Here is a 15,296-nt window from a genome sequence, read left to right on the forward strand (position 1 = left end):
CTACCATTACCACAACCACTACCACTAACACCACCACCACCACCACTACCACTACCACTACCACTACCACTACCACTACCACTACCACTACCACTACCACTACCACTACCACTACCACTACCACTACCACTACCACTACCACTACCACTGCCACTACCACTGCCACTACCACTACTAATGCTACTGCTACTGCTCCTCCTCCTCCTACTATTACTACTACTACTACTACTACTACTACTACTACTGTTGCTGCTATTACTGTTGCTGCTACTACTACTGCTGCTGCTGCTGCTACTACTGCTTCTTGTCAAATGCTGCCTAAGGCAAACTGCGTTATAGCCGGTATTATTATTTTTTAAAAAAATATGTTGTCTAAATGTCTACTTAGCCACACCGGTATTGGGTTGGAATTTAACAATCCTTAACGCTGACTCCACCGGCTTAAAACTCCACTGGAAGAGGCTTGATGCATTCGTTAACCATCGCGCAAAGTTTCACATAATTGTAGTGAAAAGTATCGAAGACGTCCCACTGGCCATAGAAACTGTTCCGGGAAACACTACTTCTACAGATATTCAAGGATTGAAACCTTCAACAAAGTATCGTGTTGTTGTTTTTGGCGTCGATTACACTGGACAACCATACAAGAGCTTAGAAAGTGTCGTTACTACAAGGAAAGGTATAAAACGATTGCATTAAGGACATAAATAATCATCATCATAATATTAATGCTGATGATGATGATGATGGGATGATGATGATGAATGAAAAATTTGCATAACATCAAGCTGATAAGTTAACTTTATGGTGCTGATCAATATTGGTTAAAAAATACCTTAAAAAATGAAAAGTAAAAAAAAACCCATAAATTCGGAATTGATTACAAAAGATACAAAAGCCAAGAAAAACGGTGCAAAGTTGTAAAAAATTGTTAATATAAAAAGACTGAATGAAAAGATAGTAATATATATACACAATCGTTGGAGTAAGAACCCAGGCTTAGGTAACGTCGAATTCTGACCTCCCGATATAAAAATGTTTCAATTGTTATGAATTGAACATTTTTTACCACTCAAAATCATAACTTGATCATTTAATTAAAGAACAATGTTGTGTACAAATAAAGGAGATGTTTAATCTTTTCCATGTGGAGCAGTAGACATGGAACCTTAACGTGGTCACTAATTATTTACAAGGTCCAAGCTTGGGTATGTCTTGTTTTTTTTTTGTGTGGGTGGGGGTTTATTTGTTTTTAATTATTATCATTGTTTTTTTTTTTTTTTCATGTGTTTATCCTATGTTAATGCGAAAACACTTGAGCAAACTTATTCAATGTATTTTTTCTGGAAATCTTTCTATAAAGACCTAGAAGATCGGTGGCTTCTACGGAATATGGTCGATGAACCTGTGTTAAACGCTTAACCTGTTTTTAGCGGTTTTTCTTTGCCCATTTTCCAAAGCTGAACGCTTAATACAAGTTTAATTTTACAGCTGATTGCGGTTTATTTCTTGTTTTAGTGATTTGCGGCGTTCGACCAAGTACGACCCGAATCGTTGGTGGCACAGTCGCAAAAATCAACAGCTGGCCATGGCAGGCAATGCTAATAAACAGTTATGGAAACCAGTTTTGTGGCGGATCATTAGTGGATCCATACTGGGTAGTGACTGCAGCTCATTGTGTTAACAGGAGACAACCCTCTAGTATCAAAATAAGGTATCTAGTATTAATTTTTTTTATATTAAAGTTAAATCATAAATGCTCTATTTATCACCAATGGCAAAGATTGGATTGAATTTTTTAGAAATAAAGATGTGAAGGACAAGAAGAATATTAAAAACAGCCTAAAATAGAGAACTTTTATAATAGTGCTTTCTATTTGGTAACAATGAATAGTCAATTAGTCAGACCATGTCTAGCGAAGGTTTTAAGAATTATTAAAATAACTAGGCTTTGAACATCAAGGGTCAGAAAAAAAAATGAGAACTAAAGTCAATGCCGAAATAACTCGCATGGTATTTTCTAAATTTGTCAGGTTGGGAGCCCATTACAGAACAAGTGGTAGTGTAGGAACAGAACAAGACATCCGAGTTGCAAAAATCGTTGTACACGAGAATTTCAAAACGCCAATGTCACACAGCAATGATATTGCACTACTTAATCTCGTGAGTCCTGCTGATCTTGGAGAAGGAATTGGGCGTGTTTGTTTGCCGGATACCACATGTCAGCTCCCTTTTGACAACATTAACAAGAAATGTTGGATAACTGGTTGGGGACGCCTATCTTCTGGAGGCTCTCAACCAAATTCACTCATGCAAGCATCTGTGCCACTGGTGTCAAAACAACGTTGCAAAAGTGCATATTCTGGCAGAATCGATGATTCGATGCTCTGTGCTGGTTTAGATGAAGGCGGGGTCGATACTTGTTCGGGGGACAGTGGTGGGCCATTGGTGTGTGAGTTAAATGGCACGTGGTATCTTGAAGGAACCACCAGCTGGGGTTACGGATGTGCTCGGCCCGGAAAGTATGGTGTGTACTCTAAAGTTAGACAATTCAAATCATGGCTTTCGTCAAATATGTACATTGTCGTTCCACCTGTCGATCCGCCAACTCTATCACCGCAGAATCAGTCGTCTTCGGCATTAGGTAAGGGGAAAATACCATTTTTACCAGCAACCATCTATCTGACTTAACTGGATCAAAAAAGGCACTGGGTTTATAGATTTCGGTAGATAGACATACGTAATAACCGTATGTTTTTCTAGACAATGAGTGCCAACGTAGGCGGACAATTCTGGGTAATTAGAAAGGAACACTACGTGCAAGGGTAAATATGGGAACATGGATTCTTAATGCAACATCTTCATCTCTCTTTTAAGTCTGGTGTAACTTCGAAAACGGATTGTGTGACGGATGGAATCAATCGACTTCTGATGATTTTGACTGGACGCTGGCTTCTGGTTCGACGCCTTCCTCTTCGACTGGTCCGAGTTCCGGTCAAGGAGGATCAGGTAAGATAAAATCAATGACCACTTCCAGTGCTATGCTCGTCGTGTTGAAGATTGCGGCAAAAAAAGGATTTAAGGCAAATAAAGAAAATCAAAAGATAATCAATTTTTAAAAAAATAATAATAATACATGTTCCCAATGTAAGTTTTGTTGCCACGATGACTATCTGTGAAAACGTAATTTCTTAATTAAATTATGTTTCTTTTTCCCTTTCCTTCACTCTGGTACCCTAAGAACTTTCAGATGCTTTTAGCTCTTTTGATGGAGTACGTGACCAATGCAGTGCAATGCTCTTTTATGAAAAAAAACAAAAACAAAACAAAACAAAACAGGGGAACAAGTAAACAAACAAAAAACAAGCTAACAATTGAGCAAAATAATACTTTCTGAATGATACGACTACAAACCATTTAGTGTTTAGCCATAAATTATCAGCCACTGTTAAGTACCTGATACTGAGAGAACATTACTTTTTCTCCTTAATGAGATGAATCTTTTTAATCACTACAGGAAATTATATGTACATTGAGACGTCTTACCCGAGAAAACCTGGAGAAAACGCCAAACTACTGGTCACAGTTACAAAGAGTGAAAAACAGTCGTGTCTTTCATTTTACTTTCATATGTATGGGTCTTCAGCAGGAGCTCTCAAAGTCTACAATGGAAATAAAACAATATTTAACGTGTCTGGAAATCAGGGTAACAGCTGGGTGATAGTGAAACGAAACGTATATCTGGATAGTGAGGTGAGTGATATTTATTTATCCCTTCCTCTCTCCCTCCCCTCCCTCCATCCCTCCACCCATCTATCCATCTATCCATCCATCCATCCTTCCATCCATCCTTCCATCGATTCTTCCATCCGTCTATCCGTCCATCCGTCTATCCATCCTTCTATCCATCCATCCCCAGAGCCACATTCACTCGCCCCGGTGGCGGCTAGAGAGAGAAACCTTGCGAACGAGGTTGATCCATACTTTCGGTTTCTAGGCCTTTGGTAGGAATACTACGGGAAAAGAATGACACTATTTAAAATTTGGGTTTGCAGATTACATTTGAAGGAATAACTGGAAGTTCGTATACAGGAGATGTCGCCATTGATCAAGTGGAAATTACTGCAGGAAGCTGCCCAGGTAACACGATGCGAACATTTCTGAAGCTATACAAAAGAAAAAAATCAGAACACCAGAACATCGCTGCCTCAATCCCTTCGCAGAAAATTTTCACATTAAGAGCATGGGCGATTTTTCCACTGCAATGGATGTGTCTTTTGTTTTGTGGTGACATTTGCAATTTAAAATACGCCGTCAGCTGTTGCGTTATCTGGAACCGAGAAACCTTCGGAAACGTCTCGAAGCCCTAAGAAAAAGGCGAGGGATGAAACTGAAACGACAAACTTCCAGATTTGTATGAAACGAAGCCAAATGTTTTTAAGATTCACGAGAATAATGTGCAAGAACCAAAGTTGTTGAGCTAAATGTCTGTGAGCTTATTTCATCAAATTGTGTTTTATTTTTGCGTCGTTTTAAAGTGCCCGATTTCGTTTCATTTCTCTGCCAGTTGGGGGAAACAGAAGTTAGAACTTTAAATAATTGATTGACAGATTTGAGGCAGAATTTTTTTAAAAATATAGAAGTTCATTTTAATCGGTTCTTTTAATTATTTATAAATTAACGGTGTTTATTTCGGCCTATCCACAGCCGGTATAAGAACCTGTGAAACACACCAGTCTCTAAAACAAAGAACGACCAAGAGAAAAAAGTACCTCGAATATAGACCCCTCAATATGGAGCAGGAAAACAATAGCTTTAAAACAACTGGTTCTTTCACTTCGGTGAACCTTTTATTTCCTCACAGCGAACAATAAATAATAATTATAACTAGATGAGGTTGAGCATGAGAGCGAAAATTGTCATGGCCGAGGTTTGTGTTTTCCACCGCGGATAATATAAACCAAGGCCTTGATAATTTCGCTATCATGCGAAAACCAAATCCGATTATTGTTTTATTAGACATTCAAAAGTGCCAACCACAAATGCACACTAAAATGTCTTTCGATGGCGACAAAAGAAAACCCACCTAAAGACACGTTTGTAAACAACTTTAATGACAACCACACACCGGCTAGAAAACGTTTCAAAACTCATGAAAGTGACATATAGAATTTTTAACAGGTAAAAAGTACAGCATCACCTGGAAAAAAAAACTTTCTTTGCATCATTACAGGAGTGTTTACGTCGAATACTCTTCTAACGTACAGCTTTTAACTTCTTTGCATATCGGCGGGGAGTGTTCATCTTTGGCAAGTCATTGTCGTTTCAAATCAACACATTTCGCGCTAAAAAATTTGGTTGACCTCGTTAAATTCCGGGTCGTTTTTACTCGTGAATGTAATGAAACGAGTATGGTTATGGAAAGTGATATGCAAATTTTCACTCGGTCAGTCGGTCGGTCGATGGGCTGTTAACATTAATTTATGAATAATAATTTATCCATTAAATTATGGGCTGTTAACTTTAATTTATGAATACTAAATTATGCTTTAAATTATAAATTAATTTTCCTTGTTTTTTTTTGTAACTTTTTGTTTCACCCCTCTGAGGTTTGAACCGGCGACCCTTAACATCAACTATGGTTTTGAAGTCCAAACGCTTAACCGCTAGACCAGTTCGACTTGCGTGTCATTTGCGCTGAAAATTAGCATATAAGTTTCTTTGTAACGTTCTTATCGCGCTGACCGATACCGTAGGTTCAAAGTTTAATGGCTTGTATGTATAAAACCTATTCGAATGGCTCGATTTATAGCTCTTAAGAATTTCACATGACAAATAGAAGAAATAATCTTAGAGAAAATATGAAAATCTTCGAAGCACTAGTGATATTCCGTGTTTTCATGAAAGTTTTCAATTTTGCAGGCACGAACTGTGGACTGCGACTGTGTTGGGTATTAAAAGGTTGATTTCAGGACAATTGTATGAATAAAGTCCAATTTTAGCAGTCTCTGAATGTTTTATAGTTCCAAGCGTATTGTACGATAATCGATAGTCATGATACGTAAATAATTTATCCAAAAAAAAGATCGCCAAACTGACGAATTTTGTTGCCTTTTAATAATGTACTGTATAGTACTTGATTTGCATCTCTAATAGATTCATAAAAAAAGGAGAAAGAAAAAAAAAGACGTCGTATAAAATTGTAAAATAGATTGTCGTAAAAAAAAATGAATGGATTACCCGCGTCCGCTGTAAACACAAGGAACCAACGTGATCATATCTCCCTTCAAACAACTTCTATACTAATATGCCGCTCACAAAAAGACAGAATCATTTCATAGCTCTACACCAATACATTTAGTATTCTCATTCACGAGTGGGCTAACAAAGCACCTTTGATTAATATTGAAGCCTCATGTGGACATAAAGTGTCTGTTAAGTCCAAATCTAATGCTGATGGTGCTCTTGGAATAAGAAGTTCCGTCTGCTTTCCGAGCTTCGGCGAAAATTACTTTTAGGACCCTGGCCAATTGCTTCCTTTTCTTGAAGCTCGCTTATCTTCTTCTCTTTCGGGTAGTCGTTTAGAACTCTTAGAGCTGTCTTCGTTTTAATACTCGTTTTGTGTTTTTGGCGTCCTAATCATTAAGTAGTTTTTTTCTAAATCGCTTTCCGTTTCTGTGGCGAATCGTTCCGCCATCGCTTCGATCTCTCTCACTGACAAGCACGACAAACTAGCAAGGCGAGAAAAGGCGACGTTTACAAGATGCTTTTATCTGTCCTATTATCTGTAGAAATGACGTCAGTTCTGCATGTATAATTCTATTGTCTGTAGATATGACATCAAAATTCGATGCCAGCGTAAATAAGCTGCACGTCGGATAATACACTTAGCGGCTACACTATGTGTAAAAATAGTACTATATTATTTCTGCTGTCATTGTTATATGGCTAAGATATGGAGAGCGACACTCCGGTTTCGCCACCCTCTTTACTACGTTCTACCAAGCCTAAGCACCCGAAAAGGCCAAAAACACCCCCCTCTCTCCAAACCTTACAAAAAACCCCTCCCCTTCCCAAAAACGTTCTAAAAACACTAGGTAAAATTCACTCCCTTCGTTTAACAAAGAAGCTATTTAAAGAGAAGGAAGGGTGTGTAAAAAATTTCAAAGTCCAACGCGTTTTGCCTGACAGTTTGAAGCTGCTTACAATTAACCTCGACAGGAAAAATTCTAAAGGAATGCACGACCCATAATACAAATTGGTCATGAATAACTTTACGTAATACAGAAATTACGTTCTCCGGCAAAGTTTAGTAACCACCTCATATGGAGCAGTTTCAAATAATGCCACTAACCTATCTCACTTGGGCGTTAGAGACCCACTCGCCTCCTTCTTTGGCATCAATTACACATGCCTTCCCTATCGAAATAATTCTCGGGAGCACATCACGTTACGTAAACGCCCTTCTAGCCTCAGAACTCCAGACAACCCACAGCCACCTCCTGACCGGGTCTCCGAAGACCCTAACCCATTTGAATACAAATCACGATAAAAAAAACTTCTGAGAACACTCTCGCACGACGCTGGAATGGCTTTAACAAACTCAACAACTGACACTTCTAAGAAGCGGAAAAAACGGCGAGAGGAAAACTTTACTTTGAGAATAGAAAAGTCAAAGCTCAAAACATACAGATTTGAACCAAACTGACGGTTGGAAATAACAAACCCGGGTTAAGGGTGGGAGACCCGGTCAGGAAACAGCGCACCTTACGTCCGAAACGGAGCGAACACGAGGCAAATGCAGGAAAGCGAGATGCCCGTGAGGCAAAGAAAGAAAAAGTTTGGTATACCATTTAAAGCATCCGGTGCTAACAACCCTGAAACCCTCCAGACAATTCAACAAATACAAACTCCGACAAAAGGTATGAAGGCAAACGGAGTCTCGAGTAAACCATAACGTTCTGGCAAAGAGACCAGAGCCAAACGGATGAAAAATGCGTACCCGCTCAAGTAGGAGCGTACTCTAACAAAGACATCAAAACAAACAGAGCATATCCTTACAAAAACAAAAAGCCCTGAGCCAATCCAAGTAAACAATACGTTCCCAAATAAACAAAACACACTTTGACAAAAGACCTGAAGTCAATCAGAGTTACAACGCGTTCTCAAATAGACAAGACATACTCTGAAATCAGAGCAACAACGCGTACTCAAATAAACGAAACACGCTCTGACAAAGGACCCGAAGTCAAGCAGAGCAATAACGCGTTCTCAAATACCCAAAACACACTCTGAGAAAGGACCCGAAGACAATCGGAGCAATAACGCGTTCTCAAATACACAAAACACACTCTGACAAAGGACCCGAAGTCAATCAGAGCAAAAACGCATCTCAAATTAACAAAACACACTCTGACAAGAGACCCGAAGTCAATCAGAGCAACAACGCGTTCTCCAATAAACAAGACACACTCTGACAAAGGACCCGAAGTCAATCAGAGCAATAACGCGTTCTCAAATACACAAAACACACTCTAATAAGGACCCAAAGTCAATCAGAGTTACAACGCGTTCTCAAATAAACGAACCACACTCGACAAGAGGCTCGAAGCCATTTAGAACTACAACGCGTTCTAAAATAAACAAAACACACTGACAAACGGCCCGAGGCCATTCAGAGTTGCAACGCGTACCCAAATAAACAAAACACGCTGTGACAAAAGTGCCAAAATCCACAATAACTACAAGGTGACCCGAAGCTAATTAGCTTTATCTTTGACAAACCTTTGGTTTTCGCCAGAATTTGGAGGGTGTGAGAAAAAAAAAATATGCAAAAACTCAGCCGTGAAAACGTGGCCGCGATGAAAATATTACAAACGAACCTGAGCAAGCTCAGCCAAAAAACTCTACTACCACAGAGCGGAACAAGACCAAGAAATAAACCCAGAATCTATGTAAAATGCATGCGGCAAACCACGATGGCCTAAAGCAACCAGAACAAAAGAACAAACAAAACCAAAGTTGAACTATTCTCACCGATTAGAAGGCGCGGAATTCAATCCAAAGTAAAGAGCGTCGGTAAACCGTTAAGCTGGATAGCTCAAACGTTGTGGCTTGACTGGCTGCGAAAAACCAGGCATCCATGCGATCTGTGTTCGGTGCGTTCGGCGCGGGAGCAAGAAGCGACATTTGAACTGTAGTCGTGGTGTTTTACCGTCGAAAGACCTAGAACTGAGGTGCACGCTGAAGGGAACGGTTAATATTGCACCGCTACACCAATGGGAGAGAGCCATGGGGATAATTAGCCATTTCCACGGGATTTATGACCTGCATGCATAATAAAGTACTATGCAAATGACTTTGAATAGCTTTGTACGTGCGTTACAAATCTTGGTACATTTCTTAGTCGTTCTCTGCAAAATATCAGCGGAAAAAGACCGAAATCTGCGTGTGTTAAAGGCCTAGTTCAAACGTCGTGCTTCTGCCGTGCCGAACTAAATTGCAATTAGGTTCAACTGTAGCACGGCAGAAGCACGACTCTGTTTCAGACGTCGTGCAAGAGTCGTAACAAATTCAGGATTTACTGAAGCTGCGTAACAATTAGTCAGCGGTGTTCCTACAAAAATGGCGCCGTTTTCCAAATTGAAGCAAAAACTCCTACTTTTAAAGTTATTGCAAGACTCAAGAAAAAGACGCAAAGCAAAGAAAGGCCGGCAACAGAAAAAAAATCATTTTGCAGGTACGGCGAATGTTTGTTTCTTTGCCCGACTAGTTTCCGAAAACTTGCTTATTTCAGATTCAGTGACGCTAGCTTCTTCTTCGCTCTGCTCCCTGTCATGAGTGTCATCTTCGTTGAATGAAACATCCTCGCCGTGCATTTTAGCAGAGAATTTTTTTTTTTGTATTCCTTTGCCTGGCCGCCATGATTTTGCCGTCTGGTAAGAATAAAATTCAATGCGTCCCCAGGGTCTTCCCCGTTTTCAAAATGGCGGCTGAAAACAGAGAAGAACCTGAGGACGAGGTTGTGCGCATACTCCGTAAAGGAGAATTATTTTCGGGTTTCCTCGTAACTCCTCGCGGGAACGTAATCCCGCCAACATACATTAATATAATTTATGATTTTGTTTGGCCCCAACTTTGGCGCGGCAAAAGCACGACGTTTGAACCGCTGCCGTGCCAGAGTCGTGTAGCACGGCATGGCGTGTCGAACTAAATTGCTTTGCTGAATTGTTTAAGTTCTTTTTTATGAGGTTTCTTCGGCGATTTAAAGAGTGCGAGAGTAGTTTTACGTGTTACGTTTTCGGCTCGTTTCTGGACTATGATTATTTACATAAGGCTTTCAACTTCAACTCTAACAGAGAACTGGAAACCGCCTCTGGAATAAAGCTGATTTTTTTTTTCTCGGTCCTCGAAAGAATAGTTTTCGAACTATAGTCTGGCCTAATTTCTGATTAGTTTGCGGACACTTCACGTTGTCTTCGGCTTCGGCTTCGTGATTTTCGAAGTATTTCTATTCGGTACTCTCAGAGGACAGTTTTTAAATTGTAGTGGAACACGTTTTGCTTTCTGGGCAGGGCACAAGCGGTTATTTTGACCAATTTGGGTGACAATTGCATAAACTGACCCGGATGGTGGTACAGATCATAGTAAAACGGCAAATTCACGACCTCAATTGATATTCCAGATAGTTTTAAACGAACAATCCGCGAAACTCGGATTTTTACTTTCGGTTATTTTCTCCAATTTCACTTCAAGACAAGACATAAGGTTTTATTTCTTGTTATTATTATTCTCGGCGCGTGATTGGATGTCCCAAGTACTTCCGAATTATCCAGACCGTCGACGGTTCCAGACCTCGCAACAGCAAATCACGTACTTAATATTCAAAACGGCCGCCACAAACAATATACATAACGGGTAGCAGCCGGTAAATCGTCCAAACTTGTTGCGAGGGCCCCTTGCACCCTCATTTTTCCCACTTCCCCGCAAACGCAACAGACATCACAAGCCGTAGCTTGAGTTGTCTTAACTCCTTTTCTTATTTTACTAAAGATTAATTAATAAAGTGATATCCGTATCCACTTGTTTTAGTCTCCTGTAGCTTCGATAGTGGATTGTGCCCTGGGTGGAGTCAATCCCAGTCAGATGTTTTCGACTGGACACTGCATTCTGGTTCCACCCCATCCTCAGGCACGGGACCATTAAGAGATCATGGCGGATCAGGTTAGTTCAATTCATTCTCAAAGAGGCTTCAGGCTTCACATAAAAAAAATCATAAAAGAATCATAAATTGTTGCCGACGGTGACATACAAGACTATAGAATATCCTTTGTTTTGTTTCAATAGGCAAGTATATGTATATCGAGGCTTCATCTTGGTCGACTGGCGACAATGCCAAGCTCCAGGTTACATTACCGAGAATTAAATCATCTTCTTGCTTGACGTTTTACTATCACATGTACGGATTGTCAGTGGGAACTCTGAACGTCTACAATGGAAATGTCAAAATATTTACTAAATCAGGATTTCAGGGATGGGATTGGAGGAAAGTGACAAGAACCCTGTATCTGAGCGATGTGGTAAGTATAATATATACCTTATAACTTATTTGTATGTGTGTTTTAAATCGCCAAGTCACTGGAAAATAATCAGCCCAACAAAAGTAGTCTTTTTAAGTAGTTTGAAAAATAAAACAAGTGTTTTATTTTGGAAGGCGCGCTTTTTATTGGCTTTATGCGTGATTGAATAATTACAATGAATAGCCTACTCAACACTTCACTTTTTAACTCCCCGATGATATTTTCTTTCGAGCCTGCCGTCTTTATTTGTCATCACAAGTAAAGAAAAAAAATTTTAGGTACAAATACATCGCACTTTAATATATCATAGAGAAACTAATTATTCTACTAAAACATTTTTAAAATCTAATTATTTGGCCTAAACTTTGCTTAAAACACAGGGGACCCAAACGCTGTATTAGTTATTCATAATCTTAAAATAAAAAATGTTCTTATTTACCTGCGTTCCTGTGTCTTTTTTCATCGGTTTGGAGCGATTTGAATCAGAGCGAAGGCGGTTTACGTTGCGAGTCTCAAACGGTAATCAGTCTGTCGCAATGTCAATACGACGCGCCTCAAGTTTCAGTTATTATTAACTCAAGTTACTAACACCATTAACTATTAACTCTCCTCGCGGGGAGTTTCGTGTTTGGCGTTAGTAACTAGAGTTAATAATAACTGAAACTTGAGGCGCGTCGTATTGACATTGCGACAGACTGATTACCGTTTGAGACTCGCAACGTAAACCGCCTTCGCTCTGATTCAAATCGCTCCAAACCGATGAAAAAAGACACAGGAACGCAGGTAAATAAGAACATTTTTTATTTTAAGATTATGAATAACTAATACAGCGTTTGGGTCCCCTGTGCTTAAAACAAAAAAATGGCATTATAATAACTTCATCGGGCATTGTGGTGTATTTTTCGGGATAAAATATATATTTTAGTCCGCTGCCGTGAGGCAATCAGAAACAAGAAAATAACGAAGTCAGCTAATTAGAGCTGAAAACCATTTACTGTTGGCGCCGTTTTCTTGCTGGCTTGTAGCAATTCAAGCTCCGTTTAATTTGCGTCGAGGAGTTTCCAGCAACAAGCTATTTGTGATCTTTACAATGACTAAATGTCTGAAAAAACTTAGGGGAAGCAAAGTAACAGCCCTGTCAGCTAGATGGAGAGGAATTACGAAATACCGAAGAAGAATCAAGGCAGCAAAGTGCATGTAGAAAGTTTGCCAACCAAACCTCGCTCTGTTCAGGCATTATGTCAATTAAGCTACCATGGCAGTTTACAATAATTCAGAAGAAAAAAGTACTTCTAAAAGACGACTACTTTGCTGTCTAAAGAACTCTCTATTTCCCTTTTTAAGAGAACTTGAGAGCAAAGATTGTTTCAGAAATTGTGTAAGCTTTTGAGCCAAGTGAAATCCGACCTGACGCCGGTAGTGTTAAAGATATCGCTTACTGTTGTTGATTCCTGTTCTAAATGCCCTCTGAAATTATTATAATAGTTATGGAATTAATGTTCTTAGGCGTTAATATGTTTTTGGCCCTTTTCAGAGTTCATATTAGCCTTAATCGGGCCAAAAACATATAAACGCCCGCGAACATTAACCCTTTTGTTATATTCGAAGTCAGGGTTTTTCGATTATGTAAATTTTTGGTGATATAAAGTTTGATTTCCCTAGTTAACATTTGAGGGGATTATAGGATCAGCGGACAAAAGTGACATTGCTATTGATGACGTCACAGTTACGGAAGGCAACTGTCCAGGTAGGAATTACTTAAGGTGGATGGCAGCGGTTTATAGCCCAGCCAGCACATACAAGTTCATAGTTCAGTACTGCCATCGTCCATCAGTTGATGCTTTACTAATGGTATCAAACGAATACCCAATCATTGATAAATAAGTTGTATACAGCTATTTCAATAAACGTTGTCGGGTCAAAGCTTAAAGCTAAAAGGCAAGACCGTATGGCGTTCTGGGTATTCACTACAAATTTGCATATAAGCTTCATTAAGCATCATCGCACGTGGAGAATTCAAGAGTTTGTTTGTTTCTCTCAGGAGGACTTTCTGTAGCTTTACCTTCCCTGTTGCTTGGTTCTGAGTTTTGAAAATTCTCCTTAAATTCAGTGTAGCTAAAACCACCTTGTTTCACATGTCTGAAGAAATAGAAAACGTGCAAATTCGCGTTTGTCATGTCATTATATATTTTAGTATTCAGCACGCGCAGTTGCTCTCTTCTTCTACCCATACTGCCTTTCAGTCTTGTCTTTAAGCTTTGATCCGGACAACGTTAACTGAAATAGCTGTATGTGGACATTATTGAATATCATATAAACAGTAAAGCCTGCGGAAAGCAACCTAAATTTTAGCGTTTGACCCGACAAAAAAATTGCGTAACAAATTCATGGTGTACAAAATTATGCTAAGGCATTCCACATTCTTCCATGATGCAACAATGGAACATTGTTTCATGATGCAACAATGGAACAAAACACAGGCAAAAAATACAGAAAACAATAGAAGGGTAGATGTCGTCTTCATGTAGGAACGTAGTATACATTCATTGAAATGTTTTAGCAAAATTGGGTAATCGATGATTTTTTTCGTTGCCTGAAACGCCTACTTTATCGTTAAATGTGCCCTTTACAGCTTGCTGTAACAAGGTTCAAGGTAACACTTGCTGGAGGGTAATCAATGTTGGGACAGCCAAGACAAAGTGACTTCAACCAATCATGCTTGACTTTTCTTTGTTCTTGATGTCTCAGGGCGTAACGCTAGCATGCCTTCCAGAAAGGTGTTATTGTGTACTACGTCACCGTTAGATGCAAGGCGACCATTTTATAGTGTTTCAGGGAATCAATGTCGGAATAAAGTTGCTTGCATGATCATGTGGTGAAAAAAAAAATTAAAACAAATGAAAAGTTCACAAATGTTGAAATGGGAGTAACCTAAAGTAAAATTAAACTCTTTCTCGGACTCGTTGAAAAAAAAAAAAATAATGAAACTTTCCTGGCGTCTAAACGAGACATTAGGACATAGTTTGCCATTATTCTGAAGCACCTTTATCAAAGTTGTGTTCATCTTTCTGTCTAATTACTAATTATATACAAAGACGACGATTAGAAATGTTTTTATCATTTATTCGAAATCGAAAGTACAACGTTTCCACGTTCTTGTTTGTTGTTAAACCCTACAAAACCTTATTATTTGAAATCTGTTTCACTACTTCACATTTTTGTTTTTTTTAAAGCTTTCATGGTTATGTCGATTTCCCTAAAAAAAATACATTATACCAGCCTTTAAATTAATAACTGGTGAAGGTTTTATATCGATCCGATATAAAGTAGATAAGTTAATTGCAAATGTATGGTGTGTTTCCGAAAAACTGTTTGGCGACACCTACAGGTGGCTTTAAACATTCTCCATGTGGTGCAATAGGGAGAATGACAAATGACGTTTTGACTTGGCGGATCATCATCACATCTCACCCTGAAATAAAAAAAAAAAATAACAACTTATCCATTGGTCATAGAAGTATCAAGATTGGCGTTGCTATGGTAACGCTAGTGACGCCTTGAGCATGGCCCAAAAAATGAAACATATCTCTTTTTTTTGGTTTGTTTGTTGTTGTCGTTTTTTAATCGTTTTAACATACTTTGGATGGAGCAGCGTCAACATTTTTGTGAATATGTCGTTAATAAGATAATATTACAAAACGTCTCACCGTGTTTATT

General features: G+C 39.0%; 1 protein-coding gene across 1 annotated transcript in view; it reads left to right on the plus strand.

Annotated features, from left to right (window-relative positions):
- Positions 1 to 15,296, plus strand: part of LOC144634531 (uncharacterized) — a 58,117-nt gene that overhangs the window by 12,188 nt on the left and 30,633 nt on the right. The window contains 9 exon segments of the mRNA XM_078493506.1: positions 389 to 679; positions 1,519 to 1,714; positions 2,034 to 2,644; positions 2,878 to 3,009; positions 3,518 to 3,753; positions 4,056 to 4,140; positions 11,092 to 11,223; positions 11,347 to 11,579; positions 13,242 to 13,326. Of these exon segments, the coding sequence (XP_078349632.1) occupies positions 389 to 679; positions 1,519 to 1,714; positions 2,034 to 2,644; positions 2,878 to 3,009; positions 3,518 to 3,753; positions 4,056 to 4,140; positions 11,092 to 11,223; positions 11,347 to 11,579; positions 13,242 to 13,326 (2,001 nt within the window).

This window comes from Oculina patagonica, chromosome 13 (genome assembly GCF_052425735.1).
Source record: "Oculina patagonica isolate OP01 chromosome 13, crgOcupat, whole genome shotgun sequence".
In the NCBI taxonomy this organism is placed as follows: domain Eukaryota; kingdom Metazoa; phylum Cnidaria; class Anthozoa; order Scleractinia; family Oculinidae; genus Oculina; species Oculina patagonica.